Consider the following 26,413-nt stretch of genomic DNA (forward strand, 5'->3'; position numbering starts at 1 on the left):
AGACGTAGACCTGTCTCACATTTAAATCAACACTCAGTTAATAAAAGATACTTTTTAATTTTTGTTTTAAGCAGCAGGGGCCAGTGATTTACAGCTCTCTCCTGTGAAAAATGGTAGAAGGAAAACCTCATAATTAAGCTGATAGATAAAAAGTATAAAAAACCCATTTTACAGTATTTTGCCCATTCGTTTGGTAAGTCAGACATAACTTAAACCATTTCCAGAAGGAAGATTTATCACCGGTAGAACCTGGAATCTAGATGAATACACACATCTGGGAGAGGGGCTGAGGGTACAGTGAAGGGGCTGTGGGTCTGAGAGGCGAGACCCTGCCGGCCTAGGGCAGCCCACCCATGGGCTCCGGGCTCCAGGGAACCTTGAAGACTCTCCTGCATGGCTTTTGGAGGGGCAGCCTGGGCTCCATGGGCAGCTGTGCTATGTGGCTGGGCAGCCACTGGCCCCCACTGCCCCCTGAACACGTGCAGAGTGAGGCAGGGTGACCGGGGACTGGTTCACTCCCAGATTTCTCATGCAGCCAAGATAGGCTTGAGGCCGAGAGCGCATCCAAGTGGGGGGCCCAGCCTGTGCATCCATGGGTTCTGGGGGTGTGGGAGGAGACAGGTTGGAGCAGAGACCAGTGCCCCATTCCCCCTCCACCACCACCAAGCTGTGGGGTTCCCAACTATCCCATTACAGGAGGGTGGGGTGGCCCCAGAGCCTGGTCCTCGAGGGGCTGAGGCCGTACTCACCAGGCAGGCCCCCAAGGTGCAGAGAGACCAGGGTGTCAGCCAAGGCCGCTGGCTCAGGGCCCAGGGTGTGGTTGCTCTGGGTGTCCACCTCCAGCCGGAGCACGTTCCCACCTTTAGTCACTGCAGATACAGGCTCCTTGTGGATGGGCGGAGGGGACCCCTCACCAGCCGTGTGGGGAGGGCTCCTGGCTGGCTGTGTTGCTCAGCCCCTCAAGCCCCCTGCCTCGGGCCTGCAGCTGCCCCCTTCAGGGTTCCTCCCAAGCCCTCTGCAGAAGGTGAGAGGGCCCAGCTCACCTGCCAGCCGGTGCCACTGTCCATCACACAGTGCCGCAGGGCATGTCACCCATGTGGCGAACTCACCAGCACCGTCGTTGGCCTGCAGCAGGACCTGGGGCAGGGGGTGGTCAGGAGTGCCCTGCGGAGCCCAGACCCACCCCAGGGCACAGCCCCCACACAGCTTACCTGCTTGTCCAGCACCTGCAGCTGTAGGTAGGGGGGTGCCTGGACCCTACCCATGTGGAAGATGAGGCTGCTGCTTGTCTGGGGCCGCACCTCCAGCTCCAGGCCCACGTCAGAGAGAGTGACCCCCAGGGTGTCTGTGGGGAGAGGCCACGAAGGGAGGAAGGCCCTGGCCCCTCCCTCTGGGCCCCCCCACACCAGGGGCACACACTGAGGGCACACCAGCCTCTGACTGACCTAGAGTGACAGCTCCCCCACTGCCTGTGAAGAGCAGGCCCTTCTCCAAGGGGCCTGAGGAGCAGGGTGTGACCCCCACCATCCTCGAGGGTTCCCCCAGGGGCCGCCCATCCAGCCTCAGTCTCTTCACGCAACCGCTGAACCTGGAGCTGCTCAGGGCTGCCTGTGGAGCACAGATGGGTGGGCAAGGGGTCAGGTCCCAGGGTGCTGAGGAGGCGGGCTGCCTGCGGCCAGACGGGAGCTGGTGTCGGGCAGTTCTCACCCGGAGCTTGGGGCTGCGGCTGCCAGGAGGGAGGCCCCCAACAAAGAGAGTGTGGGGCCAAGGGCCGTCTGCCTCCTGATGCTGCTGGCCAGGCCCCTCCTGGCCCTGGGCCCGGACCCCATCTGTCACCAGCTGGATCCGCGTCCTCTCCCAGCGCACAGACACCTGCCGGCAGGGGAGAGGCACGTCAGGGTTGCTGTTCCCGGGGCCCTGCCCGTGTCCCCTCTCCCAACCCCTCACCGTGTGCCACTGGCCAGCCCGTAGACGTTGGTGGCTCCGGACGTGGACCTGGGGCCCAGGGCCTTCTGTCTGAGCGACCAAGTGTCCGCGGCTCAGGAGGAGAGCCAGTGAGGGGCTGCCAGCCGCCAGGGGGACTGCAAGGAGCAGGAGTCCTCGCGGGGCGTGAGGGCGGATGAGCAGAGAGAAGTGTGACCTGGAGGCCAAGCAGGGCTGTCAGCCAGGGGGGCAGCCCCTCCCCACCCTCCCCACCTGACCTGGCCTTACCGGTCCCCTGGGGGTGCCGGGAGGCCTGTAAACTCCAGGTGACTGGACAGGGCCCCACCAAACTGGTAGGCATCTTGGATGGTCCTGAGGGTCCGGGGTAGTGTGCAGGCAGGGTCCCGGGTGGGCTGGCGGCTGCGGCGGAAAGCCTGGGGGCAGCAGATAGGGATGGAGGGTGTGTGGAAGCCACCACCTGCCTACCCCCGGTTTGGCCTGCAAACCACCCGGGGCCCCACCTTCCGAGCTGCTGCAGCACGCAGTCCTCGTGACGCTGGTCCCAGAGTCTGCGTGTCGGGGGCCGGGGCGCAGCCTGAGCTCACGTTGACGCCGCCCACGCTCTGCTGCAGGTCAAACACTCGCTGAGGCCCCAGGAGTCTACAGAGGGAGGGGCCAGGTCAGCAGTGGAGGGGGGGGCTGGCCCGCCCCCTCCACGCCCACCCAGCTCACCGCAGCACGAAAACATTGCTGATGCAGCCCCTGAAGTTCCGGAAGTCGCTGGACCCTGGCAAACCTCCCAGGAGGAGCTGTGGGGGTCCCTCAGGCTGGGGCCCCAGGAGTGGTCCCCGGTGTGGCTTCATCTGTTGAAGCTGGTCATCCAAGTAGAGCCAGACCCTGGGGGGAAAGCAGTGTTACCCCACTTGGTCTCCAACCACCCGCTGCACCCAACGCCCCCCCCAGCTCTGTCGCCACCCCTAGCCCTGGAGACGCATGGAGAGGCCAGGTGGGGGGGGCTCACCCCGAGGCATTGCTGAAGAAAGCCACGTAATGGGGGGCACCGTCGGCAAAGCCTCCTCGTGTTTTCACCTCTGTCCTCATAAGCCGGAGTGTCACATGGCCCTGCTGCAGGGACACCTGGCATGGCCCATCCTGTGGACAGCAGCCAGGTCAGAGGCCAGCCAGGGGCCCAGACTCCCCGCTCCAGCCCCAAGCCCTCCACTAACGCACTGGGGAGGCCCGGTGGTAGAGGAGACCGCTGTCCTGGGTGCTGCGGAAGCCAAAGCCGGAGTAGACGGTCCCCGTGAGGGGCGGCACGTCGGGCAGCGACAGCGGCAGGAATCCGTGGCCATGCAGCGTGACGGCGCGTCCCACCTGAGGGAGGGCGACCGTGAGAGCCAGCGGCGCCGCCGGGGACAGGGGCGGGGCTGGGGGCGACCGCGGTCACCCACCAGCAGGTCTGCGGTGCAGCCGGAGCTGATGCCCGTCGTGTTCAGCCTCTTGAGGTCCACGTACTTGCCCAGGGCTTTGATGCCCTTGACGCAGCCGCGCACCGAGCCTCCGAAGGGGAAGAGCCGCCGTAGGCTGTGGGGGGCCTGGTGTCAGGGCCGCCGTCCCCCGCGCCCCCTCCCCGGCCCGCCGCCCGCTGCGCACCCGGCGTTCCCACCTCGGGGGTAGCTGGGTGGGCGGCACCCCCCCCAGGTAGTAGGCATCGGCCAGCTCCAGCATGTTGTCCTCCTCCACGCTGAATACCGTGGCCCTCTCCACGCGCACCAGCACGCGCTTTCGGTTGCTCCGCAGCAGGAACACCTGGACCTGGAAGGCGCCGGTGCAGGGGCTTCAGGGCGAGCTGTGCTCCCGCAGCCCCCAGCCCCCGGCGGCCCTCCCCAGCCCCGGCCTACCGCCTTGCTGGCCGCGGTCAGGGGCGGCGGGGGCTGCATCGGGATGGCCTCCTTCAGGCCTGAGCCAAAGTTGTAGAGGAGCAGGAGGCGGCCCTCCTTCAAGGCCAGGCACAGAAACTGACCCTGAGGGGACAGGGAGGTCAGCTCAGCGCAGGGTGGGGCGGGGACGCTGGGTGGGCGGGGCAGCGGGGCACAGGGGCTGGCGTGGGGCGGGGTAGCACGGGGATGGGACAGGATGGGGACCGGTGGGCGGGGCGGGTAGCCACGCGCCTGGTGCTGCAGGAAGAAGACGATCCCGCTGGAGGACACGAGGCGCAGCTCCTGCTCAAAGCGCTTGGTGGTGCCGATCTGACTCTCCACGCTGATGCGGGCGAAGCCAGAGCCGTCCAGGTAGGAGCCATCCGTGAGCCACGGGTCCCCAGTGGCCTTGGAGCTGCAGGTCAGAGGGTGTGGCGTCAGCCGGCTGGGCCGAGAGGGAAGGAAAGGCTCCGGCCCCAGGCCACACCTACCGGGCGCAGGGCTTGTCCACCGCTGTATCCAGCTGGAAGGTCTTCTCAAAGTTGTAGAGACTGACCACCTCCTCATTGAGCGTGCCCATCTCAATGCAGCCCCGGTAGCCAGAGAAGCGGAGGGGCTCGGGGGGCTGCGGGCACAGCGCACATCAGGGCACCTCCCCACCCAGGACAGCCTCAAGGGGCAGAGCTCAGGCTGTGGGGGGCACCGAACAGACACCAAGCAGGCCCGCAGGCCCGCCCAGGCTTACCGTGAAGCTGCTGGGGTAGCCCCCCACATAGAAGACAAAGTCATCGGGCTGCAGGCTGAGCAGCCCCTCAGCCCCAGGGGCCACGATGTCACCCTTGGTCTCCTGGACTTGTGGCTTCTCCACTGTGACGGACATGTGGCCAAACTGGAGGGTCCTGACGGCAAAGGTGAGGGGGTGAGGACCGGACCCCACCAGGCAGGGGAGGGAGAGCGCAGGGCCAGGCCTCCCACCTGTCAATGCTGACTGCTGCAAATTGCTCCCTGATGTCTTCATCGATGCTGAGGGCTGCAGGGCCGGCACCCCCCAGGCGGTACACCCAGTGTACCTTCTGCTCACGCAGAGCCACGCCCATGTAGTCACCAGTGGCCTGTGGTGGAAGGAGACCCAGTGGGATAGGGAGCCAGCACCACCCACTGCTCCAACCTCCAACCTGGTGCCAGCCCCTGCCAGCCTGCTGAGCCCACCCAGTACCTGGCGGCTGCCCATGTACAGCACAAAGTGGTCCCCAGCAACCTGGCCAGGCACTGGCCCTGGGCTCTGCAGGTAGAATTTGAGGGCGGTGTAGGCAGCGAGGTCTGTGAGGTCCCGAGGGGCACGCAGCTGCACCCCTGATTGCCCGTTGAACTTCATGGGTACCTTGACCTGTGGGGATGTGGGTGCACAGCCCATCAGCATCCACTGCCTGGTCTCCCAGGTGTCCATCTTCCCTGGCACTCATGCCCACCTTGCTGGCAGCTCCTCGGGCCTGGGCAATGAGCTCCCGCACCCGCCCAATGCTGGCAGACAGGGCCAGGCTGGTGTTGTGTGCCCCACGGTTTTCCAGGAGGCTCAGCTTGGCCAGCAGCTGCGGCAGCGTCTTCTCCAGGGTGGACACTGCAGGGAGCAGGAGGAGAGGGCAGCCTGAGCGCCTTACCTCTCCACTCTGGGCCACCCTCTGCTGAGGCACCGGCCCAGGCGCCCACCTGAGTGGCCCGCATCCAGCATCATCCGGCCCAGGTCCTGGCTCTGCAGGCCTCCATACTGGCCCTGCCACTGCTGCAGGGTCTCCTGCATGGCCTGCACCCGGGCCTGCACGCGGCCGACGGTGTCCTGGGCTTCAGCGGTCACAGCCTTGGCATGTGTGATCTTCTCACGCGTCTCACCTGTGGCAGGCAGTGGGCAGACTCAGCAGGGTGCAGGCGAGGACCATCCTGGCCTCACCTCCCATCTGGTGGGGGCACCACGTCACCCACCTACCCCAGGACCAGCCCCATGAATGCTGCCCATCTGCCTCCCCAGTCAGCTCAGTCCTCTCTCCCGGCATCCCCGGGGTCACTCTCTCCGGTCCCAGGGCCCAGCCCAAGCCCCTGAGGCCCCCATGCCCAGGCTTGCTGGGGCATGCTACTCTGGGGCCTGCAGCCACAGGGGCCCTGCAAACCTGGGTAGACATGCATCACTTGCTGTCCCGAGGCCCTCCCCCAGCCCTCGGCTCCAGCCGCACCGGACTGTGTGCTCACCAACCAGGTATACCCTCCCAGGACCTCCCGCTGACAGGCCCTGCCCCCACGTCCCTGCCACACACCACCCTCCCGTTTCTCTCCAAAGGTCTTCCTGTCCCTTCCATTTCCTCAGTTGCTCTGGGGCTAATGTTTGGCAGTATCCACCGTGGAGCCTCTCGGCTGCCCTGGCCGCCCTCTGGACGGTTCGGGTCTGAGCGAGTCCCCGTCAGAGCCCTTCCAGACAGGCTGGAGTGAAGGACAAGCACCCCTTCCCCTCCAGGACGAGCACCCAAGACAAGGGCAGGGCCCAGCCTACCTGAGTCCATGGCCAGCATGGCCTGTGCCTCCCGGACTCGGGCTGCCAGCTGCTCCTTCCTGGTCCGGGCATCTTGGAGCTGAGCCCCAGTGCCCTGAAGTGCAGCCCAGGCTGCAGGGGAGGCAGCGTCAGCCCCGGGGAGCCCCCCGCCCCAGGGCACAGGGCAGCCCACCTCGGCCCTCCTGGCCAGGGCCAACAGGCACAGGCAGATGGAAACATCCCGACACGAGGGCCCCCGGCACAGGGGAGGCACTGGGGCACTCAGTCTCGGAGTCTCGGAGTCTCAGAGCAGCTGCCTGGTCCCACAGCAAATATACTCATTCCCATGTCAGGAATGAAATAATGAAGGCTCTGAAGGACCAAGCTGCCGCCCACAGCTGCCAGCAGCCCAGTCCTGGTGGCAGAGGGTGTGTGCTGTGCACCCCCATAAACTAACAGCCTGGCACGCATACAGCCCTCCAGCCAGGACCGCAGGGAACCCCGCCAGCCAGTCCTGGGTCCTCCTCCCCCGGGGTGTCCACAGCCCAGGGTCCTGTCACAGGGCCTGAGCGAGTAGTGGGCCTCGGCAGGCCTCCTAGGGCCAAGATGGTGGGTGGCAGGAGTCCCACAAAGGGGAGCCATCACCCTGGCTGGCACGTAGCTGGGGAGCCTAGACCCCAGATGGACCCCCAGCACTCACCGCGGCCCAGCCTCTGCCGCTCCCCGAGGATGGCCTCCACCAGGCCGGTGCTGTTGGCCAGCAGCTCCTGGGCTCTCGGCGCCAGGCCCTGCTGCACCACCATCTGCAGACACGGGGGCAGGCAGGACACAGTTCATACCTGCCTGCTGGGAGCTGGCAGCGGGGCCAAGGGCTCTTGCTGGGGCCAAGGGCAGGGTCAGGCCTCACCGCCCACGTGTGGCTCGCCTGCTGCAGCGCCTGGCCGGCGGCGCCCTCGGCAGCCTGCACAGCGCGGAGGATGCTGCTGTAAGCGCTGGCGGCCTCGATGGCCCGCTGGATGAAGCGGTCCTGGTTGACTCCGTGGATGATGCTGTGGGGGAGGCAGGGGAGCATCAGAGCGCACGGGGACAGGGAGCCCACAGCTGCCAGGCCGGCCTGCCTGCCCGCGCCAGCCTCCTGGCTTTGCTTTTGCCCTGCCACCTGCCAGGGGTGCCTTTCCTGCTGTTTTCTGCCAATCTGGGCCCAGACTTCTGCCTGGCCTCTGTGGGGACAAGGGCCTCTCCCTCCAGGATCCCTCCCAGACCAGCCATGGTCCTCCAGGGACCTGGCTGAGTCCCTAGGGCACTCCGCTTCGGCCCACCCGCACCTGGACAGGTTGAGTGCCAGCTGATCCAGCCGCCACGCGTGGGCCTCTGCCGCCTCCACCAGGTCCACCTTGCTGCTCGCTGGGGAGAAGGCCTGCATCTTCTCGAGCAGCGGCATCCGGGCCCCATCCAGACTGGCAGCGAGGTGCTCGTACTCCTGGGGGCAGGCGAGCTCAGGTGAGCCCCTCAAACCGATCCCTTTCTCGCTCCCACTTGATCTGGGACCCCAGGGGCCGCACTCACCTCCTTGGCCCGGTCCATGCCGTGCAGAAGCTCAGAGAGCCGGGCCAGGGCGTCCCTGGCAGCCTGCAGAGTGGCCCTTAGAGCAGCGTTATCCCTGGATAGCTCCTGCTTCCGTTGCTAGAGGCGATGGGGAGTGAGGAGTGAGTGACAGCAACCCAGAGGTGCGCGGGGCTGTGGGGCCGCAGGCTGAGGAGGGGAGGGGGCAGGCAGGAAGGGAGAAGGTGGGGAGCAGAAGGGGAAGGGGGGAAGGGGGAGAGGGGGGCTGGGAGGGGCCCCTCACCAGGGCCTCCTCCAGGCGTTCCTGGTTATGGCTATTGAGCTCCTCGGCCTCCCGCGTGGTACCCACTGCCTGGTTCAGCGCCTCCCGAAGGTCCATGAGGCCGGCCTCGTGCTGGGCCAGCTGGTCTCGGATGCCTGAGGCCAGTGCCTGGTTCCCCTCCCAGTGGCTGGTCAGCTGCTCCTGCACGCGGGCCAGCACTGGCCAAGACCCAGCATGGGGGCAGCTGCTTGGACAGTGACTCCCACTCCCGCCTGGGGCACAGCCAGCCCCCACCTGCCCTCTGAGGCCGCCGGGCCGCCACGTCATGCTCCATGCTGACCCCAGTCCGCCCCACTCCCCATCCCTGCCCTGCCGGACACCACCACTCACGTCTCTGGGCCTCGCCCAGCTCGGCCTCAGCCACCGCCCTCGGGGCCCCCAGGTCGCGGGCTCGCATCTCCCTGAGCAGCCGCTCCACCTCAGCCAGCGTCCGGCGCAGCTGCTCGCCCGAAGGGGCTGAGTCATTGGTGGGTGACAAGCGGCCTGTCTGGGACTCCAGCTCTGGAGGGGGTGGGGAGGGGGCCAGCAGGGCTCAGGGCCAGCCTGCCGCCCAGGCGGATTGCTCACTACCTTCCAAGCCTGACACGACCCTCCCACCCGAACAGTTCCCAGAGCTCCTGCTCAAGGCCATGGCTGCCCACACCCCTTGCCCCACAGCCCCGCCCCACAACCCCTCTGCTCAGTCAGCTTCCCTGGCCTCCTCTCCTCCAGGACTAGTGTTCAGCTCAGACCTCACTTCCTCCTGGACCCGGTCGCTGGGCCAGGTGCCCCTCCATCTCTTTGCAGGGACGCATCTCAGTGTGTAATTCAGCCATTCACCAGCAAGTCTTCCCAGGGAGGCAGGGTGCCCACAAGGGGTCACTGGTTCATCTCCCAAGGCACCCCTGCCCTGGCTCTGGCCACGCTCACCACCTCTCTTACCTCGCCCACTCTGTCAAGGCACCATCTCCCTGTCTGAGCCTCCAGACCTGCCAGTTCTTCAAGGCCAAGCCCCTGGGGCAGCCCAGCTTTCCCAGGCCCTGAGCACCCTTCTGCTTGACCCCACATCCCCACCCACTGGACCAGCCCCTACCACTCAGGCCACTGTCCACGGTCCGGATGGCCACCAGCAGCGTCCGTGCCCGGTCCAGCGAGGCCTCTGTGCTGTCCAGCAGCTGGCTGGCCTGTGCTAGGGCCCCTGTGGCCTGTGGACACAGAACCCCGTTGGCACCCAGCCTCCGCCAATGGGGAAAGCTGGGGCCTCAGAAGGGACCACAGGCCTGAGTCAAGGTCAGGGGTGGCAGCAGCTGGTCTGGGCCCTGGGGGAGCAGCAGCTCAGGAGCCTTGGGAGGGGCTCTGGGGGAGAGGGCCTCAGACCCCGGGGTCCTGCCTGGCGGTCCAGCTGCTGCATGTCCTGCCCGAGGCTCCTGCTTTGCCCCTCCAGCGCCTCCAGCTGCTGTGCTGTCTTGTGGCGGGGCCCCAGGGGGCTCCGGAGCTGGCTCTGTGGGGAGGAGATGGTGAGGGCCTGCAGCCCGGGGGCAGAGGCGGGGTGCCCGGGCCATGCAGCACCTGCAGGTCAGCGATGGAGGTGTTCAGCCTGAACAGCTGGGCCCAGGCCATGGAGCTGGTGTTGACGCTGTGCAGCTGTTCCCTGATGGCGGGGAGGAGGGCGCCAGCCCCCTCCAGGTCGTCCAAGAGCAGGACCACGCAGTGGTCGCACACTGCAAGCCAGGGGGAGGGTCATGGGGTCAGTGCAGTCAGGACAGTCAGCCAAGAACTGTGACGTTGGCACATGGGTACTGAGCCAGGCTGAAGGTGATGAGGTTAGCGGAGGTCAGAGGTCAGCACGGGGTCAGGAGACCAACAGGGAATGGGGCAGGCACCACGAAGTCAGCACACGGTTGGGGTGAGTCCACAGTTGGGCAGGGTCCAGGTGTGGTGGGGGTCAGTGTGGGAGTCCAGGACTTGGGGTCAGAGGGCGACTGAGGTGAGCATGGGGTCCTGGGGCCAATGCTAAGAGAGGCGTGGGGCGGGGTTCCTCAGAAAACCAAGGAGAGTTGGGTCCCCAGGGCTCCTCCGGAGGTTGAGGTTAACCTAGGGTCCCCAGGTCAGTGTGGGCTGGGACCCCTGCTCCCCTGAGTAGAGCTGGGAGGGCGTGGGGAGCAGGCGGGGGCGGGCGGGACAGTACCTTGGCAGTGGACGCTGTGGCCCCCGGGGCCGCCCGGCACAGGCACCTGGTGCTGGAGGCTGCAGGAGTCACAGCGCTCCCCGCTGAGCCCGGAGGGGCAAGTGCAGTGGCCCGTGTGTGGGTCACAGCGGCCCCCCTGGCACTGGCACCCTGGAGGGGGAGGCGGAGTCAGGACCTGAGAGGGGTCCCAGGGTGCCCCCTGCCCCACAGGGCCCCACACTCACGCCTGCAGCCCTGCTCTGGGAGCCCCCAATGCCCAGGAGCACACTCGCGGCACTGGAGCCCCCCAGCCCCCGGCTGGCAGTGGCACTGCCCACTCTGGGGGTGGCACTCGGAGCCCCGGGCGGCTGGTCCACACGCGCACGGACGGCAACCCCCACAGCCCTCGAAGCCGAAGTGTCCTTCCTGCGGGCACAGGCTTCAGTCACGGCTCTGCCCAGCCTTCACCCGGGGCTTCTTCCAGCCCTGAGGCCCCGCCCCAGGCAGCCCTACCTGACAGCGGTCGCAGCGCGGGCCCATCACACCCGCCTTGCACAGGCAATGCCCGCTGTGGGGGTCGCAGGCCTCCATCCCGCATGGGGAGCAGTCACACCCTGCAGACAAAGGGGCTGCGGCAAGAGCCCAGACCCCCAGCCTCCTCCCTCCTGACAGCACCTCTCCATGCCGGTGTCATCCTGCCCCAAGCAGAGCCCCCAGCCTCACTTCTCACCACCACCCCTGCTGTGTCCTGGCCTGGACCCACAGCTGCCTGCCCTTGGTCCCACCTTGCCCTCCTCCCTGCAGCCCACGCTCAGCCAGAGGGCTGGTCAGAGCCCCCCAGGGACCCCTCACTCAGCAGCCAGAGTCCCAGAGCAGCCCCTGCTAGGCGGTATGCCCACAGCCCGCCCCCCAGGCACCCAGTGCCCCCATCCCTGCCTACGGGTGCAGTTGCCAGGCAGCAGCGCGTTGCCGTAGAAGCCGGGGGCGCAGGCCTCACAGCGGGGCCCTGTGGTGTGGCGCAGGCACCCACGGCAGGTGCCCGTCAGGGGGTCGCAGTCACTGAACAGCATGTTGGGGTCCCCGTTGCCGCTGCAGTCGCAGGGCTGGCATGAGCTGCCCAGCACCTGTGGGTTCCCGAAGAAGCCGGGTGCACACCTGGTGGGGGTGGGGGAGTCAGTAGTCTTTGCCCATCTATGCCCAGCAGCCTAGGGCCCACGCGCATGGCCACTGGGGCCACTTGGCCTGGCTCACCGCTCACAGGAGGCCCCTGCGTAGCCAGGTTTGCAGAGACACTGGGCACGGCCACCCCTCAGGACACAGCCTGTGGCGAAGCTGCAGAGATGGGGTGGTTGGGCTCGGCTGGGCCAGCGCCAGGTGCTGGGGTCCCACCGCATGGGCCCGCCCTGGGCCCCAAGGACGGCAGCACCGACCCAACGGCAAGGGTGGGTGGGGACCATGCCCTAGACCAGGACCATGAAGCATGGCCCCTACTCGGGGCTCTGCGGAGCCGGCCCAGCGTACTTGTTGGAAGGCACGGCAAGGGGACAGGGGCAGCTGACGCAGGGGGCTCCAGGGTCCTCGGACCCACTGCGCACAGAGCCGGCCCGACAGCGCTCGCAGTGGTCGCCCTCGGTGTTGTGCTGGCAGCCCTGAGGCGGAAGGGGCAAGTCAACGCCAGCAGGGGTGAGGGGGTGGGCCTGCCAGAGACCCGGGGACCAAGGCCAGTGGTGCCCCACCCAGCACAGCTCCCTTCCCCAGGCCTCCAGCCCCAAAGGCCCCTGGGTCTCCCTCGTCCAAGCCTGGGGTGCCTGCCCCACCTCTGCTGGAGCCCCACTCACCACGCAGACCCCGGAGCCAGGCAGGCAGCGGTCGGAGTGGCTGTGGCACTGACAGGGGATGCAGCGACCCAAGAACAGACCTTTGACATCCCGGTAATAGCCAGGGGCACATTCCTGGGAGTGAGGGGGGCACTGGGGGTCAGGAGAGGAGGCAGAGCCAGCTCCACGTGGGCACAGGCCGGAGGCCACGTTCACAGGTCAGACCCTCGGGGCCTGATCCTGCCCGGGGGCTGGCATGCACAGCCAAAGCCCCATGGACACCTGGGAGTGGGTGTTCGACCTCAAAATGCCTCAGGTTAGCAGGTGTGCCGATGATGCTGGTGAGGGAGCGAGGGGATGGTGGCGAGGGGACCGTGCCTGGGCAAGCCAGAGGACCAGGGCAGGCCAGGCAGGGAGCAGATAAAGCAGCATGTGCCCAGGGGCCGGGCAAGGACCGTGGTAACAGCGGATGGACAGAGATGCTCAGCGGGCAGGCTCAGCCTGGGGCAGGCAGGTAGGGTTGCTGGGAGGGGGACCCCAGCGGGCAGGAGGGGAGATGAATGGGGGTGAGACAGGGATGGGGGGCCAGGGAAGGACAGATTTGGTTGCGGGGGACAGGCTGACCCTGGAGGTGCCCACCCCACCGCCTCACCTGGCATGAGTCCCCACGGTAACTGGCAGGGCACATGCACAGCTCCACATTGCTGGCCGGAGGCCCCCCGCCCACCTCATCAGCCACCTCCAGGGCCACCCTGCGCAGGGAGATGGCCGAGGAGATCTGGGGGAAGAGGGCACGGATATGCAGCTGCTCCAGGCCAGCCAGCACCATCATGAGCTCCTCGCGAGACACCGCGCTGTGGGTCTCCGTGTGCCGGAAGTTCTCCTGTGGTGCCATGACAGGTCCTCAGTGGGCCCCATGCAATGGGCACAACGGGCCCAGACCCTCCCACAGGGACCAAAGTGCTGAGATCACATGGGGCAGGAAAAACCCCGAATCTAGGGGGAAAACCAGCATCTGGTTCCCTACCTCACAGCACGTACAAAACCAACTCCAGATACAAAGAGAGTTTGAGCTTTTAGAAAAATATACGGGGGCACCCTTCAGATCACGGGGAGACAAGCACGTCCCTGAACAAGACCCAGAGCACTAATGCAGATGAGGAGACGGTAAGCTTGAGTGTGAGAGCCCCTGGTCACCAAAAGCCATCTTAGAGAGGGCAGACGGGTGGCTACTGCTCCCACGCTGGGCACGGGGCAAATACCAGGAGGGACACACCACTCCTCTGAGAAGGTAAGACCACAAGCCGAGAAAGAAGTGGGCCAAGACAGTCAGGAGGCTCACAGGGGGAGCCACCCGCCCACTGGGGATTCACGAGCCAGGACGCAGCCATGCACGTTACCCAAGGGGCAGCCGGAAAAGCACTGTGGCAACACCAGTGTGGAGAAGATGGTGCTGCCCTTCTCTCGGACCCCTTTCCACCCACTGCCTTTCTCGCCCTCCCTGGCTCGTGCCGGGGTCCAGGATGGACCGCACTCACCTCCACCAGCTGCAGCTGCCCCCGGTGGACGTGGCCAGGTGCTGGGTACGCCGGCTCCAGGAACGTGACACTCATCTGGTTGCCCTGGGGAGGCATGTGGGCAGATGAGGGCCAGCGAACAGGCTGCCCGCTGGTCCCGGCTCGGCACAACACCTGGCCACCCTGGGACCACCGAGCCCCCCACCTGCAGCACCACGTCCGGCCTGCCCTCCGTGGGGATGAACACATCTCCCCGCTGGGTCTCCGAGTGCAGCTCATAGCGGAGGGTCCCGCCGTAGGAAGAAACCTGGAGGCAGAGACGGGGGGACCTGACCAGACCCGGCCACAGGCCCATCAAAAGCAACGGTCTTGGGTGCTCCAGGCTGGGAGCTGGGCTGGCCCGGGCACCTCAGAGCCCCCACCCCTCCCTGGCCCTCATGGCACCCTGCTGAAGGCTGCTGGGCCTGCTCACTCGGTCCCCCAGGTAGGAGGGGGGCGCCTGCCAGTACAGCTCAGGGAAGGCCTCGGGCCCGTGCCGTAGGTCTGCGCGCAGCAGCTCCTCCTCCACCCGCAGCTCGTGGGGCACCGCCTGCCGGTCGCTGCTCAGCAGCACCCAGCCCTCCATGTCCACGAGCTGCAGGGCACATGGCGAAAGCGGGGCACACGAGTGTCAGAGCCCCATCCTGCGTCCCAGACCCCACCAGCTGGGGCCAACGTGTCTCCGTCCTGCCACCCTCAGGCCGGCCCCACCGCACACCTGCCGGCGGGCGTGGGCTGAGCTCCTGCAGTGCTCCGTGGCTCCAAAGCAGAAGCAGCGGGTGCAGCCTTTGGGGTTGGCAGCATCGAGGGAGAAGGTTCCAAGGCGGCACTGGTCGCACCTTGGGCCCTGCACGTTCTCCTGGGGAAGGGGGGCAGGGCAGCTGGCCATGTGCCACGGCGCCTGACCAGCCCCGCTCACCATGACCCCCTCGCCAGCGGCTGACCTGCCCCAACGCTTCCAGGAAGCCCAACCACACGGGAAGACGGACTTCAGCTAGGGAGGCCTCACCTTGCAGCGGCACTGGCCTGTGAGGGGGTCGCACACGCCAGGCGCAGAGCCCGCCTGGTGGCAGTCACAGGGGTGGCAGCTGGGGTAGCCGTAGAAGCCAGCAGCACAGGTGTCACAGCGGCGCCCAGCCACGTTGGGTCTACACCTGTGAGGCAATCAGAGCAGGCTGCCCCCTCCACCTGGAGCCCTCACTCTGCAGTGGCCCCCCACCCTGAGAACTGAAGGGGAGAGCATCCCTGAACACAGGGCACCCGCATGGGTGGGCATGGGCTCTGGACTCGCAGCAGGTGGAAACGCCGCCCCTGAGCCAGGCCGGCCTGTGGCTATGGGGACACCCCACCCCCAGCTCTCACTGGCACTGGCCGCTGTCCATGTCACAGGTGGGGTCCGTGAGCTCCTGGACCCCAGGCCCTGAGCAGTTACACTCCTCACAGCCGACCAGAGGGTGGCAGCCGAAGGTCTGGGGCTGGCAGACGACGCAGTCGGGCAGGACGGTGCGCGGTGGGCAGACACACTGGCCGGTGAGCTCCTCGCACAGGCGGCCGCTGCAGTCGCAGGCTGCAGGAGCGTGCACAGGCTGACGGCCGTGGCCCCTGTAAGACCACGCTGTGGCCTGGGGAACGTGGCTCAGGGGCAAGGCCAGGGGCACCCCACTCCACCCAGCTCCGGGCCCTGAGGCCGAGGCAGGTCCTCTGATGTGGGGCCAGCTGCCAGAAGCACTGTCCAGGCCCCAGAACCTTCTGGACAATCTTTGAGCCTGGGCCACAGATGCCCAAGGCCCTGTGGACGAGACGTAAGGGCTGGTCCACCGGGCTCCAGATGACTCTTCTGAGCCGGTGGGCCCTCCTCCGCCAGGAAGACGCCTTGGGATGAGGCGCCCCCCCCCTCCGAGGCGCCCACAGACCGAGGTACTCACGCCTGCAGTTCGGGAAGCCCCAGTAGCCAGTAGCGCAGCGAGAGCAGTCACGGCCAATGACGTGAGCACGGCAGGGACACTGGCCCCCGAAGGGCTCACACGTGGGGCCCGCGGCACCCATTTCGTGGCAGCCACAAGGCCGAGCCCCGTTGTTATAGAAGAGGGAGAGGGAAGCGGCGGCCTTGCGGCAGAACAGCGACGAGCTGGAAGGGCTGCGGCGAGGGCCGGGAGGTGAGAGTGGCTGCCCGCCCGCCCCAGCCCCGCCCCGCCCCGGCCCCGAGCCCCGCCCACCTGATGTGGTACCCGTGGGTGGCACAGTGGCTGATGAAGTCGTAGGATTTGTCCAGCGGCTCCTCCCGGAGGTAGCTGGGGCTATAGGTGTCCTCAGGGACCACGAGCACGTAATCCTAGGGCATCGGGGCCTGTCACCTCCCCGTGGGCCCAGGAGAGGGCCCGGGTCGGGGAGTGTGCCTGAGCCTCACATCAGGGCCACGGCAGCAGGGGCTCTCTGCAACTGACCAGGGTCAGCCGGGCAGCTAAGACTGGGGTGTGGCATCACACAACAGCCCTGGCCCCAGCAAGACTGGCGGGCGCCGGGTGCCCAGCTGGGTTGCTCAGGAGGGAGGCTGGCTGCGGAGGCCCCACAGAGCACAGGGGGTGCGAGGAGGCGGCCCTCAGCCTCCCTCTCCAGCCTCCAGGCCCCAGACATCCCCCGGGGAGGCTGCCCTGGCTATCAGGGCCCTGGAGGCTGGTGGGCGACACCTTGGCTCTCGGAGCCCCCGGGAACCTCACGTGGTAGGCCAGGAGGTCCCCAGAGGCTGCTGCCCTGGCATCCAGCACGGCACTGGGCTGAGCCAGGCAGGGCCCACCCTGACTGACCAATGGGACGCGACAGGCGTGAAGACGGCTGGTCCCTGAGCAGCTTCAGGACCTCCACATGCAGGTGCCAGCCTCCGGACTCACCAGCCAGAGCCACCGGCCCTCAGGCACACGCACAGTCACTGTGAGCTCACTGTCGGTCACGTCCAGGACGGCCCGGCCCTCACACACCACCAGTGTGCGGCAGCCATAGCCGTGCGGGCAGAAGCTGGCATTGGCATGGCCTGAAGGGGGCGAAGGGCGGGTCAGCACCCCGCACACTGAGCGCCCTGGCCCCACGGGCTCATCCCGGGCCACGGCAGGCCCGGAGTCTCCAGAAGGCAAGGGCCTGGGAGCGGCACCCTGTCAACCAAGGCACGTGCACCTGTGACATACGAGGCGTGGACGCACGCAGAGGCCCAGGCCCAGGGACACTGCCAGGAGCAGTGAACCGCGGTTACTCGTGGGACAGGTGAACCCTGGTCTGTGAAACCGATCGAGGAGCCGCCTAGAAGGGGCCAGGAGGCCGGGACTGCTGCCTGCGTGGGCCCCGGGCGGCTTGTCTGAGAACTGGTGCTGGAACGGGGATGGGTGGGCCTGTCGCTCACGCCAGAGAACAGGCACCATGGTCCACACGAGCCACATGTGGTCGGTCCTTGTGTGTGATGACCTCATGAGGGGTCATGTGGATGAGCCCCTCAGCAGGCTCCTAGTCTGGGATCGGCCCCCCGCTGCCCAGCCCAGCCACTCACCCTGCCAGACACGGCCTCCGTTGATGAGGATCTCCACAGAGAAGGCAGGGTGGGCTGGCTGGTAGCCGTGCAGCAGGAAGGCATAGCGGCCCAGGGTGGGCACGTGAGTGGTGAAGACCACGGTGCCCTGCAGGGAGAGGCTCCAGTGAGCAGGCGGGGAGGGGGGGACCCAAGCCCTCATCCCTCCTGGCCAGGGCCCTCACCTGGGGGTGGCGCAGCAGGGTGGGGTCCGCGTCAGGGTCCACGGCAGTGGGGACCCGGGGCTGGGGCCCGGATGGGGGTGCGCCCGGCGTGAGGTCCTGCGAGTGGATCAGCGGGAGGTCGGGGGGCAGCGGTAGCATCCGGCAGTCCCTGAGGACGATGGACTGGGGCGGCTTCGGGAAGCGGGAGGGCAGGCAGGCGGCACTGGGGAGAGTGTGGAGGTGAAGGCCTGTGTGCTGGCCGGCGAGCCCAGCCAGCCACTCTGACCCCTCCTGGCCCCGCTACCTGCTGGGGCTGAAGGCGCCGTGGCTGCTGATGCAGCGGACCCGGGGCGCCACGAACTCCGAGCTGAACGTGTCCGTGGGCAGCAGGGTGATGCTGTGCTGTGGGCAGAGGGCCAGGCAGGGGCGTGAGGCCACCCGAGGCCTGCTCTTTGCACCAAGGCCCTGCCCCTGCTGCCCAAGCCCAGCGTCATCTGTAGTTGCTCCCCTGCAGGGTGAGCCCCCTGCCCCAGGAATGCTCCGGACGGCAGGCACCCAGGCTGTGGGCCTGTGAGCAGACGTTTCTGCCGCGCCATCGACTAAGATGTAATGCACACGTGACAAATAGGGCACTGGACATCGCAGTTTGTCTAGAAAACCCCTATAGCGCAGACCACAGGACTGAAGCAACACCATGATCTGCCACCGACAGGGTCGGCCAAAGACGCAGCGCGGGAGAGCCCTGTGTGATTTGTTACAGAAAGTTCCAGAACAGGCAGATGAAGGGAGCTGTCCCTGTCAGAGGTGGCTGCCGTGGGGGCCTGCGGGGTGCCTGGGTGGGTGGTGTTGCTTCCTGGCCTGGGGCCTGGGGGCCCAGGAACGATGCCCCGGGCGGGGTACCACGGGCCCTTCCTGCATGAATTAGCTCCACAAAAGTTTCAGATAAGCTCGGCCATGGTCACGTGCCGTGGGCCATCGCTGAGCAGGGAAGAGCCACGTCCCTCCTCTCTGGTAACTCAGAAACGCTGGGCGGTGGCACTAGGAGACGTGCTGGGGGCGCGGGGTCTCTTATCAGTAATGGAAGCTTTTAGAAAGGTATGTGCCTGAAGTATTCTGGTAGGTTTTGAAGGGCCCAGGGCGCCGGCACAGGGACAGCACGCTCTGGTGCACACTCACAATGCCCGAGTCCTTCACCGAGCAACCACGCACGTGCGGAGTCCAACAATCACAAAACAGGCCTGCAGAGCCGCAGGCTTGTGACGTGACGCTCCCACTGTGGAGCGGACACAGAACAAGCACCACGAGGCTGATGAAGCACAGCCTCAGGACCCCGGGGCGGCTCTGCTCACACGGGGACATGTTCTGCAAATCACACCACACAGCAGCCTTTGGTTAGGACCACCGTTTCTTTCCACTACGACTCCAGGGCAGCACATGCCCCCTCACGCGGCATGGGCGTCACCTAATACACGTCCTGGACTCAGAGGAGAACACCTGCAGGTGAGGGGGCCGGGCACACGCCGGCGGTGGCGCTGAGCAGGCGCACCGGGCCTCTCATGCTTCTCTTTACTTTTGTGTGTGTTTAAAATCTCCCGAAAACCCTGAACCCAGCGGGGTCCCACACCTGAGCAGGTGAGAGGTCAGGGCCTACCAGGAAGAAGTGCGCCTGCTGGGCCATGAGCCGGACGCTGGCCTCCGTGTCCAGGTGGAAGACCGCCAGGTGGCGCTGGGCATCCAGGGCAGCACCCCGGCACAGGGTGCTGGCGGGCAGGGGTGGTCAGCAGGGGCGGGTGGGGGGGCCGCCCCGGGGCCCGAGCCCCCCATCTGCCCCCCCAACTCCTCCCTCCCACTCGCCCGCACCTGTACGGGCAGGGGTGGAGGGTAAGCGCCCCCTCCTGGGGGGCCCTCCGGGGGGTGTGCACGGCCACGCCCACCTCCTGGCGGGAGTCCTCATTTGCATACTCCGCCACCAGGGTGTAGCGGCCGGGCTGCAGCGCCACCACCCGGAGCTGGACATCCACCTGGGGGGACGGGCTCATCAGAGGCCTCGCCCCAGCACCCCCTGCACAGGACCCCACGGGCTCTCCGGACACCCTGGGACACAGCCTTACTGCCCTCCACTCCCAGCCCCCGCCCCTTGTGCCCCTGCCCACTGGAGGCCTCTGGCTCTTCACTGCTGAGTGCCAGGCCTTTGTGCACAGCAGACATGCTGCCCCCCAGGGGTAGCTGGAGAGCTGGGGCCACCAACTTCCCGTGCGTATTTGAGGCTTGAGGGTGTCACCTCCCAAGTCCAAACCCGCGGCCTTGCCCAAGCCGCTCCTGTCCCGCACCCCCGTCCTGTCCCTGCAGTGTGGGCCCTCCCCCGACGCCTCGACCCCTCCCGCCCTCCACGGGGTTCCGGGAACACCCACGTCACTGCCTCGGCAAGCGGCCAGCGGTGGGTGTGAGGGGCTGAGCTGCTCCGTGGGGCAGGGCCGGGGCAGGCTGTTGTCATGGCGACACAGGGCCTCTCGCGCAGAGGCCGAGGGGAAGCCGTCCAGGGGCAGGTGGGTGTAGAGGAGGCAGCTGGCAGGGGGAGACACGCACTGAGGTCGGCATGGGGCAGGGGGCCTGGGCACAGTGGGAGTCGGGCCCCACCCCCGCTGGGCCGGCCCTCACTTCTCCCCGGAGTGCCGGGCAGCAGGCCGGAGCACGCAGGCCTCGGTCACCGGCATCTGCAGGAGGGCGGCCTCATAGTAGGCGCTGGGCAGCGGAACCGCGTAGTCCTGGCGGAGGGCAGGAGGTGGGTGCTGTGGCTTGCCCAGGCCGTGCCCCATCCCGCTCAGCCCCTGCCTCACCAGGAGCACGCCTTCGGCCTCCACGAGCAGGTCCCAGGTGCCGGGGTTCAGCACAAAGGGCTCCCCGAAGCCCCTCTGGGGTACAGTGATGAAGGCAGGCTCCGTGCTGGGCGGGAAGGCCACGGGCTGGCTCTGCTCAGCGCCTGGGGGTGGGGACAGTGAGACAGGACACAGCCCACAGGCCACCCCGGGCTGCACTGGCCCAGAACCAGCAGACAGGCCTCCCCGCCCAGGCAGGGGCGCAGGGAGGGGCGCGTGGCGGGCAGCAGCCCTACACTCACAGCCGGCACAGGCCGCAGACTTGCCCTCTTCCCGCACAGACACCCGCCCGCTCACGCCTGTGGGCCCACGGTTGACGTATCGGAAGACGAGCCGGAAGAGGTCAGGGGACGTCACGTTCAGCCTCGCCACGATCCGGGGCTGGGGGGCCATGGAAGATCAGGGTCGGTCCTGGTGACACCACCTCAGGGGCCAGCCACACAGGCCGCTCCACGGGGAGCCCTGGGGTGTGCAGGGCCGCCCACCTGGATGGGTGCCATCTGCGCGTAGCCCCTCCAGCTGAAGTTCTCGAACTCGAGGGGGTTGAAGCCGAAGCGCACGGCATGGCCCTCGGGTGTGGCTGCCTCCTCCAGCTCCACGCGCAGATGGTGCAGGTCAGGGAGGTAGTGGTCCCGCGCTGGCCTGGCCACGGAAGGGGTGGTCAGGGGCAGCCCGCCGGGCCCCAGGGGAAGCCCAGTGCACCAGCTCACACAGCCCCGTCGGGGAGGGGCACCCACTCGCTGCAGGTGGGACCCTGGGTCTTGGGGCGGCACCGGCAGGTGCCCGTCTGCGGCTCACAGCCCTGTCCCAGGGCACCCCCGACGTCACACCGGCAGCCTGCAGTGGGAGGAGCGAGGTCAGCGCTGCCCGGCCCCCGCCCTGCCTCGGGCTCTTCCCCCGGCTGCCTCAGGACCCTGTTGGGCCTCACACACAGGCCTCCGGCTCTGAGAGCGACGGGCTGAGGAGCCAACCCCTCCCCTACCTCTAGGGGCTGCCCAGGGCTCTGGATGATGGGGTCTGAGTCTAGGCTTGGGGCAGGAGCACGGAGATTGATTAGTGATGTCTGCCGGGGGCTCAGGGTGGAGGAGGATAGAGGGCAAAAATTGTGCCTCCTCCCCGACACCCAGCACAGGCCTGGCCAGGCATCTGGAAACAGCCAGTCCGACACTGGGCCTTACATGCCCAGACCCGAGGGCTACGCGGGCACTCACTGCGGCAGCCGAAGTAGTCAGCCTGGTCCAGTCCAAAGAAGCCATCCTTACATGCCTCGCAGGTCCGCCCGCACACGTGAGGCTTGCAGAAGCACTGGCCGGTGCCCTGGGGGCCAAGGGAGAAGGTGGGGGCAGGCCAAGGAGGGTCCTGACCGCCTCCCCCACAGTCACAGCACCGCAGCCCAGACTTACCTGCTGGCACTCAGCAACTCCACCCAGTGTGCCCCCAGGGTCGCAGCTGCAGCCTGAGGAGGGGCAGTGGGCCTGAGAGCAGGGAGGGGCAGGGGGCCTGGTCTCCATCCCCAGCGGGACTCCGTGGGGCTGGCCTCACCTCCCGGCACCCCCAGTAGCCCCTCTGGGCAGACTCACGGGTGCAGCCTTCAGGGTTGCTGGGACTCAGTCCCCAAAATCCAGGTTTACAGCGATCACAGCTTGGCCCCTCCACATGAGCACGGCACATACAAGGGACCTGTGCCTGGGAGAGGATGAGAGTGAGGTTCAGAGTGGGTCCCTGCCCTTCTACCCACAAATCTTCAGCCCTGGAGTCCTGCCCCTGCCCCATCCCTGGTGCCCCTGGAGCGGGGACAGAAGACCAGCCTGGGGAACAAATTGGCCCTGAGGGTGCCAGGGCAACCGAGCAGCAGGAAAAATGATGGTCTTGCTGGAAGTGCTGGCCTGGGCTCACCTCAGAAGGGCTGTGACCAGCGGGGGCCAGGCCGGCAGGGTGGCAGGAGCCAGCTGTGAAGAGATGCCCAGGCCAAGGTCATTCCTCGCTCACCGGCTCTGGAGGCCGAGGGCTTCCCAGGCCTGACCAGGACCCATGGCTCTATGGGAGAGAGCACACACCTCCCATACGCATGAACAGGCATGGAAACACGTGTGCCTCCATGCTCTCGGCCCTACAGCCATGGAGTTGGTGCACACCCACCACACAGCCCATGGTTATGCAACAAGCACATACACCACACAACCACGTGTGTGGACAAGCATGTGATGAGTCACGTGAGCAAATGCACAAAGCTCACAAACACACATGGGCCACGCACAGTATGTGAACACATGCAGGTGACAAGCTTATCCAAGAACTATGCGATATGCACAGAGAGGCACAAGAAAAGTGGCTACTCAGCATATGCATGAACACAGAGCTCACAGCTGCAGGAACACATGACACGTGGACACAGAACACATGGCGTGTGCACAACACCAGCCTCACCTTCGCAGTAGGGAAAATTGTAGGCACCAGGCACACACGTGTCACACCGCAGCCCTGTCACACGGGGCCGGCAGCTGCACTGCCCGCTGTGGGGGTCGCAGGTCGTGTGCAGAGAGCCATCAGAGGAGCAGTGGCAGGCTGGGGAGAGGTGGGTGTGGGCACGCCGCAGGGACGGGAGGGGGTGGGGACTGGAGAGGGTAAGGGTGGACGCGGGCACCTGGGCGCACAGCAGGACGGGAGGGGGCGGGGCAGGGGTGCAGCGGGGATGCCCCTGCCACCCACAGGAGCACTCACGGGTGCAGTGGGGGAAGCTGTGGAAGCCGGGACTGCATTCCTGGCAGGCGGTGCCCGCGTAGCCAGGTCGGCAGTGGCATGCCCCACCCGCGGCACAGGGCTGGTCCAAGGCGCCCCGAGGATCACAGGCACAGGCTGCGAGGGATGTAGGGTCAGGTCCTGGGCGCCTGCAGGTGGCCCTCCCGCCCCGGCCGGGCTCTGCTCCAGCCCCCGCTCACCATGGCAATGGGGGTAGCTGTGGTGGCCAGGCCGGCAGCGGTCGCAGCGAGGGCCATCAAAGCCAGGCCGGCACAGGCAGTGACCAGCTTCGTCACAGCCGTCAGGCAGGGTCCCGGCCGAGCTGCAGCCACACACTGCATAGCGGAGGGGAGCACAGGGGCCCTGAGGTGCACAGGCAGGCCACCCCCCGGCCCAGGCCCACCCGTGTACACTGGGTGAGGCTCGCTCACGTTGGCAGAGAGGGAAGTGGAAGTAGCCGGGGGCACAGCGGTCACATGCAGCCCCCTCGAAGCCCACCCGACATGTGCACTGGCCCGACTCATGGTCACAGGCACCATCTGCCACTCCGGGGCTGGAACACTGGCACGCTGCAGGGAGAGGTGGCCACGCTTGGTCAGACGGGGGCCAGGCTCCCAGAGTCAGTGCAAGGTAGGGTGGGGATGGACTTACGCTGGCAGCCTGGGCCATAGAACCCTGGGGCACAGAGCTCGCAGTGGGTGCCCTGGAAGTTGGGTTTGCACACGCAGCGTCCCACCCGTGGGTCCTTCCGGCAGGCATTGCCCTGCGTCCCCGCGGCACTGCAGTCACAATCTACAGAGTGGTAGGCGAGAGGGGATCTCAGATGCCCTGCGGACCACCGCGCTTCCCGCTGGAAGGCTCCCCCCCTACAAACTCAACTGCTTATGCTTTCACACTGCATCACCCAAAACCAAAAGACAATAAAAATCCCAAGAAAGGAAAAACGATGTTTTGGGAAAGCCGTGGCAGGTAATGAGATTATGATGACTGTAAATACATACAATATGTCATTTATTACGTAGATGCCAAGTCAACTGCAGGCATTAATGCAACCGGAGAAAATGTAAAGCCAGAATCATAACAAGGCGCCAAGAAGATTCTAGTCTTTGTAAATAACTCGGGGTTTGGAATAAGGAAGAGGACACTAAACATCTTAACTTAATGCATGAAGAGAAGGCCATACATAGTATTTAATTCATCACTGATGGAAAATATCGACTGGATATTTGTCAAGAGAGTAAGGGTAACCATGGGCCAGCCAGAGGACAGACAAGAGCTCGCAGGCCTGAGTGGGAGACACGAACCAGCCCAAACTAAAAAACCACCATGTTTTGTTGCTCAGCCCAGCAAGAAAGCAGAAATGCAGAATGACGCATGAGGCCAGGAGCCAGACCTTGTCAGGCCACATCCCTTTTCCAAGATAAAACCCAAAGGTGGCCATCTGCCTCCTGAAGGAAAACCCGGCTGCCTCCTCTTGAACAGATATGTCTCAAAACAAAGATCTTCACAAAGGGGCAGCAGGCCCAGAGATGCAAGAGGGCAAGTGGGCAGCACCAAGGGCAGCCTGGAGAGGCATGCCTGGTCTCCAGGTGCTGATGCCACAGCTGAGGACACTGCCCAAGGAGCATCCGGCAGAACCGCAGCCCAGAGAGAAAGACTGACACGCCATTCTCACGAGGTAGCAAGAATTAAGCAAAGACAGAGTGAATTTCAATAGCTTAATTAAACCATGCGTTTAATAGGTGCATACACAGAAACCTGTCCCGAAGAACACACCCTCTCATTAAACGTGCATGGGATGATCTAAAAGGGATCATATTCCACACGAGAGACAAAGAAAACCTCACGTTCCAAAGACAAAAAGCAGAAATTATCAGGCTACCAGATCTGAACACAGTGCTGTGAAACTAGGACTGGCCCATCAAACAAAGGCAGATAGGAAACCTCACCACCCAGAACGAAGAGTCTTCCAAATAAATCAGGTCGAGGGGAAGGCGGAACCTGAGATGATGCACTATTTAGAGAGGGGTGCCAGCACCAACCCAGCACGCAGTAGACGCTAAGGCCCCGGGGCGGCTGCCTCCAAGGGGTGAGAACATTTCGATGGCCACAGGTGTCACTATGGAGCCACGGCAGTGACTTAGCATGTGAATGCGGCCCACACGCCTCCACTCCCGGCAGCAGAATATTTTAAGAGAGCGATTTGGCAACTTCCAGCCAAAACTGTCCCCAAACATGCATGTCTAGTGACACAGAACCTTCTTCCAGGAAACTGTCCTACAGAAATAATTAAGAATTTATGGAAAGTTTTAACTGCCAGGATGTTTATCGTAGCAGTATTTTTAAACAAATTGGAAAGAACCTAAATGTCCAACAACTGGGGTTTGGTAAATAAATGCTCCGTCTGTCCTGTAGAGCAGAACACGAATGCCACGTTTACAGGAGTCCAGCGGGTGCACACAGCACGTCAACGTTTGTGAACTGTGTACTCAGAAAGGCTCCCCCGGGAGGCAGCGGGGTGCAGGTGGTGGGGGCCCAGATGATGGTTTTCTTTCACTTTAAGCTTACCTGTATTTTGAAGGTTTTCTAGCACAGCAGCGTATTATTTGCAAAACAATGAAAGAACCAGAACCATGGGGACCCAAACGAAAACCTCCTTCCCAATTGGGGCCCTTGGGACACTCACTCACAATCTGTCCGGCCGGCAGCACCTGCTCCCCGGTGTCGTTGGGGGCAAGGGGGCGCACCGCTAGAGGAGGAGATGGCATCAGCCAGGTGCACAGCTGCGGCCGTGGGCGGGACCAAGGGGCGCCCACACCCCCGCCCCACAGGCAGCCTGGGCCCTCACGGTAGCAGCTGGGGAAGCCCAGGAAGCCCTCGGCGCACGAGTCACACTGCTCCCCGGAGAAGTTGGGCCTGCAGTAGCAGCGGCCGCTTAGGTCCTCACACGTCCCATCGGTGAAGTCCGACTCGCAGGAGCAGCCTGGGCGGGGCCGGGAGCGTTGGGATCCCGTGGCGGGGCCAATAGCTCCAGGACACAGTGCGGGATGAGAGCCGCGGCCAGGCCACCCAGAGCAACTTGAGGGCCTCAGGGATGCGGGGAGCCGGGGACCCTGGGACACCCCCTTCCCTGGCAGAGCCTGGTCCTGGGGCACCCGTCCCCGGGATGCCACAGCCGGCGGGTGCACTCACGGCGGCAGGCCCGGGGCGAGTCCAGGGGGTGGTCGGGGGTGCGGTAGAAGCCAGGCAGGCAGCGTTCACAGTTGATACCAGTGGTGTGGTGCTGCAGTGGAGCAGGGCCAGAGTCCAGGGCCATT

General features: G+C 65.7%; 1 protein-coding gene across 4 annotated transcripts in view; it reads right to left on the minus strand.

Moving 5' to 3' along the window:
* Positions 1–37: 37 nt before the first annotated feature.
* Positions 38–26,413, minus strand: part of LAMA5 (laminin subunit alpha 5) — a 43,784-nt gene continuing 17,408 nt past the window's right edge. The window contains exons 9-80 of one of the 4 annotated variants that reach the window (XM_036901793.2): positions 26,289–26,379; positions 25,945–26,079; positions 25,783–25,845; positions 23,748–23,888; positions 23,528–23,665; positions 23,297–23,431; positions 23,079–23,213; positions 22,785–22,922; positions 22,254–22,306; positions 21,938–22,043; positions 21,761–21,813; positions 21,569–21,674; positions 21,095–21,194; positions 20,843–20,999; positions 20,600–20,738; positions 20,319–20,461; positions 20,140–20,246; positions 19,893–20,046; positions 19,342–19,502; positions 19,133–19,241; positions 17,786–17,883; positions 17,503–17,704; positions 17,300–17,426; positions 16,653–16,792; positions 15,981–16,096; positions 15,690–15,901; positions 15,127–15,331; positions 14,774–14,918; positions 14,483–14,623; positions 14,198–14,359; positions 13,931–14,032; positions 13,747–13,830; positions 12,861–13,091; positions 12,230–12,343; positions 11,913–12,040; positions 11,643–11,723; positions 11,332–11,546; positions 10,905–11,005; positions 10,685–10,817; positions 10,413–10,562; positions 9,794–9,945; positions 9,615–9,725; positions 9,318–9,429; positions 8,576–8,746; positions 8,207–8,403; positions 7,927–8,043; positions 7,686–7,840; positions 7,268–7,409; positions 7,061–7,163; positions 6,382–6,492; positions 5,550–5,729; positions 5,312–5,460; positions 5,059–5,229; positions 4,818–4,954; positions 4,588–4,741; positions 4,334–4,467; positions 4,095–4,257; positions 3,825–3,947; positions 3,590–3,738; positions 3,375–3,507; positions 3,154–3,297; positions 2,945–3,075; positions 2,656–2,820; positions 2,445–2,583; positions 2,212–2,357; positions 1,948–2,140; positions 1,708–1,872; positions 1,446–1,608; positions 1,212–1,345; positions 1,044–1,137; positions 750–869; positions 38–599 (exon numbers count right to left, since the gene is read on the minus strand). In XM_036901793.2, the coding sequence (XP_036757688.2) occupies positions 436–599; positions 750–869; positions 1,044–1,137; positions 1,212–1,345; positions 1,446–1,608; positions 1,708–1,872; positions 1,948–2,140; positions 2,212–2,357; positions 2,445–2,583; positions 2,656–2,820; positions 2,945–3,075; positions 3,154–3,297; positions 3,375–3,507; positions 3,590–3,738; positions 3,825–3,947; positions 4,095–4,257; positions 4,334–4,467; positions 4,588–4,741; positions 4,818–4,954; positions 5,059–5,229; positions 5,312–5,460; positions 5,550–5,729; positions 6,382–6,492; positions 7,061–7,163; positions 7,268–7,409; positions 7,686–7,840; positions 7,927–8,043; positions 8,207–8,403; positions 8,576–8,746; positions 9,318–9,429; positions 9,615–9,725; positions 9,794–9,945; positions 10,413–10,562; positions 10,685–10,817; positions 10,905–11,005; positions 11,332–11,546; positions 11,643–11,723; positions 11,913–12,040; positions 12,230–12,343; positions 12,861–13,091; positions 13,747–13,830; positions 13,931–14,032; positions 14,198–14,359; positions 14,483–14,623; positions 14,774–14,918; positions 15,127–15,331; positions 15,690–15,901; positions 15,981–16,096; positions 16,653–16,792; positions 17,300–17,426; positions 17,503–17,704; positions 17,786–17,883; positions 19,133–19,241; positions 19,342–19,502; positions 19,893–20,046; positions 20,140–20,246; positions 20,319–20,461; positions 20,600–20,738; positions 20,843–20,999; positions 21,095–21,194; positions 21,569–21,674; positions 21,761–21,813; positions 21,938–22,043; positions 22,254–22,306; positions 22,785–22,922; positions 23,079–23,213; positions 23,297–23,431; positions 23,528–23,665; positions 23,748–23,888; positions 25,783–25,845; positions 25,945–26,079; positions 26,289–26,379 (9,873 nt within the window). In that variant the 3' untranslated portion in view covers positions 38–435. Of the gene's footprint in view, positions 600–749; positions 870–1,043; positions 1,138–1,211; positions 1,346–1,445; positions 1,609–1,707; positions 1,873–1,947; positions 2,141–2,211; positions 2,358–2,444; positions 2,584–2,655; positions 2,821–2,944; positions 3,076–3,153; positions 3,298–3,374; positions 3,508–3,589; positions 3,739–3,824; positions 3,948–4,094; positions 4,258–4,333; positions 4,468–4,587; positions 4,742–4,817; positions 4,955–5,058; positions 5,230–5,311; positions 5,461–5,549; positions 5,730–6,381; positions 6,493–7,060; positions 7,164–7,267; positions 7,410–7,685; positions 7,841–7,926; positions 8,044–8,206; positions 8,404–8,575; positions 8,747–9,317; positions 9,430–9,614; positions 9,726–9,793; positions 9,946–10,412; positions 10,563–10,636; positions 10,818–10,904; positions 11,006–11,331; positions 11,547–11,642; positions 11,724–11,912; positions 12,041–12,229; positions 12,344–12,860; positions 13,092–13,746; positions 13,831–13,930; positions 14,033–14,197; positions 14,360–14,482; positions 14,624–14,773; positions 14,919–15,126; positions 15,332–15,689; positions 15,902–15,980; positions 16,097–16,652; positions 16,793–17,299; positions 17,427–17,502; positions 17,705–17,785; positions 17,884–19,132; positions 19,242–19,341; positions 19,503–19,892; positions 20,047–20,139; positions 20,247–20,318; positions 20,462–20,599; positions 20,739–20,842; positions 21,000–21,094; positions 21,195–21,568; positions 21,675–21,760; positions 21,814–21,937; positions 22,044–22,253; positions 22,307–22,784; positions 22,923–23,078; positions 23,214–23,296; positions 23,432–23,527; positions 23,666–23,747; positions 23,889–25,782; positions 25,846–25,944; positions 26,080–26,288; positions 26,380–26,413 lie in introns of all 4 variants that reach the window. The other 3 variants (XM_036901792.2, XM_036901795.2, XM_036901794.2) reach the window with 3 other exon arrangements.

This window comes from Manis pentadactyla, chromosome 5, assembly GCF_030020395.1.
Source record: "Manis pentadactyla isolate mManPen7 chromosome 5, mManPen7.hap1, whole genome shotgun sequence".
In the NCBI taxonomy this organism is placed as follows: domain Eukaryota; kingdom Metazoa; phylum Chordata; class Mammalia; order Pholidota; family Manidae; genus Manis; species Manis pentadactyla.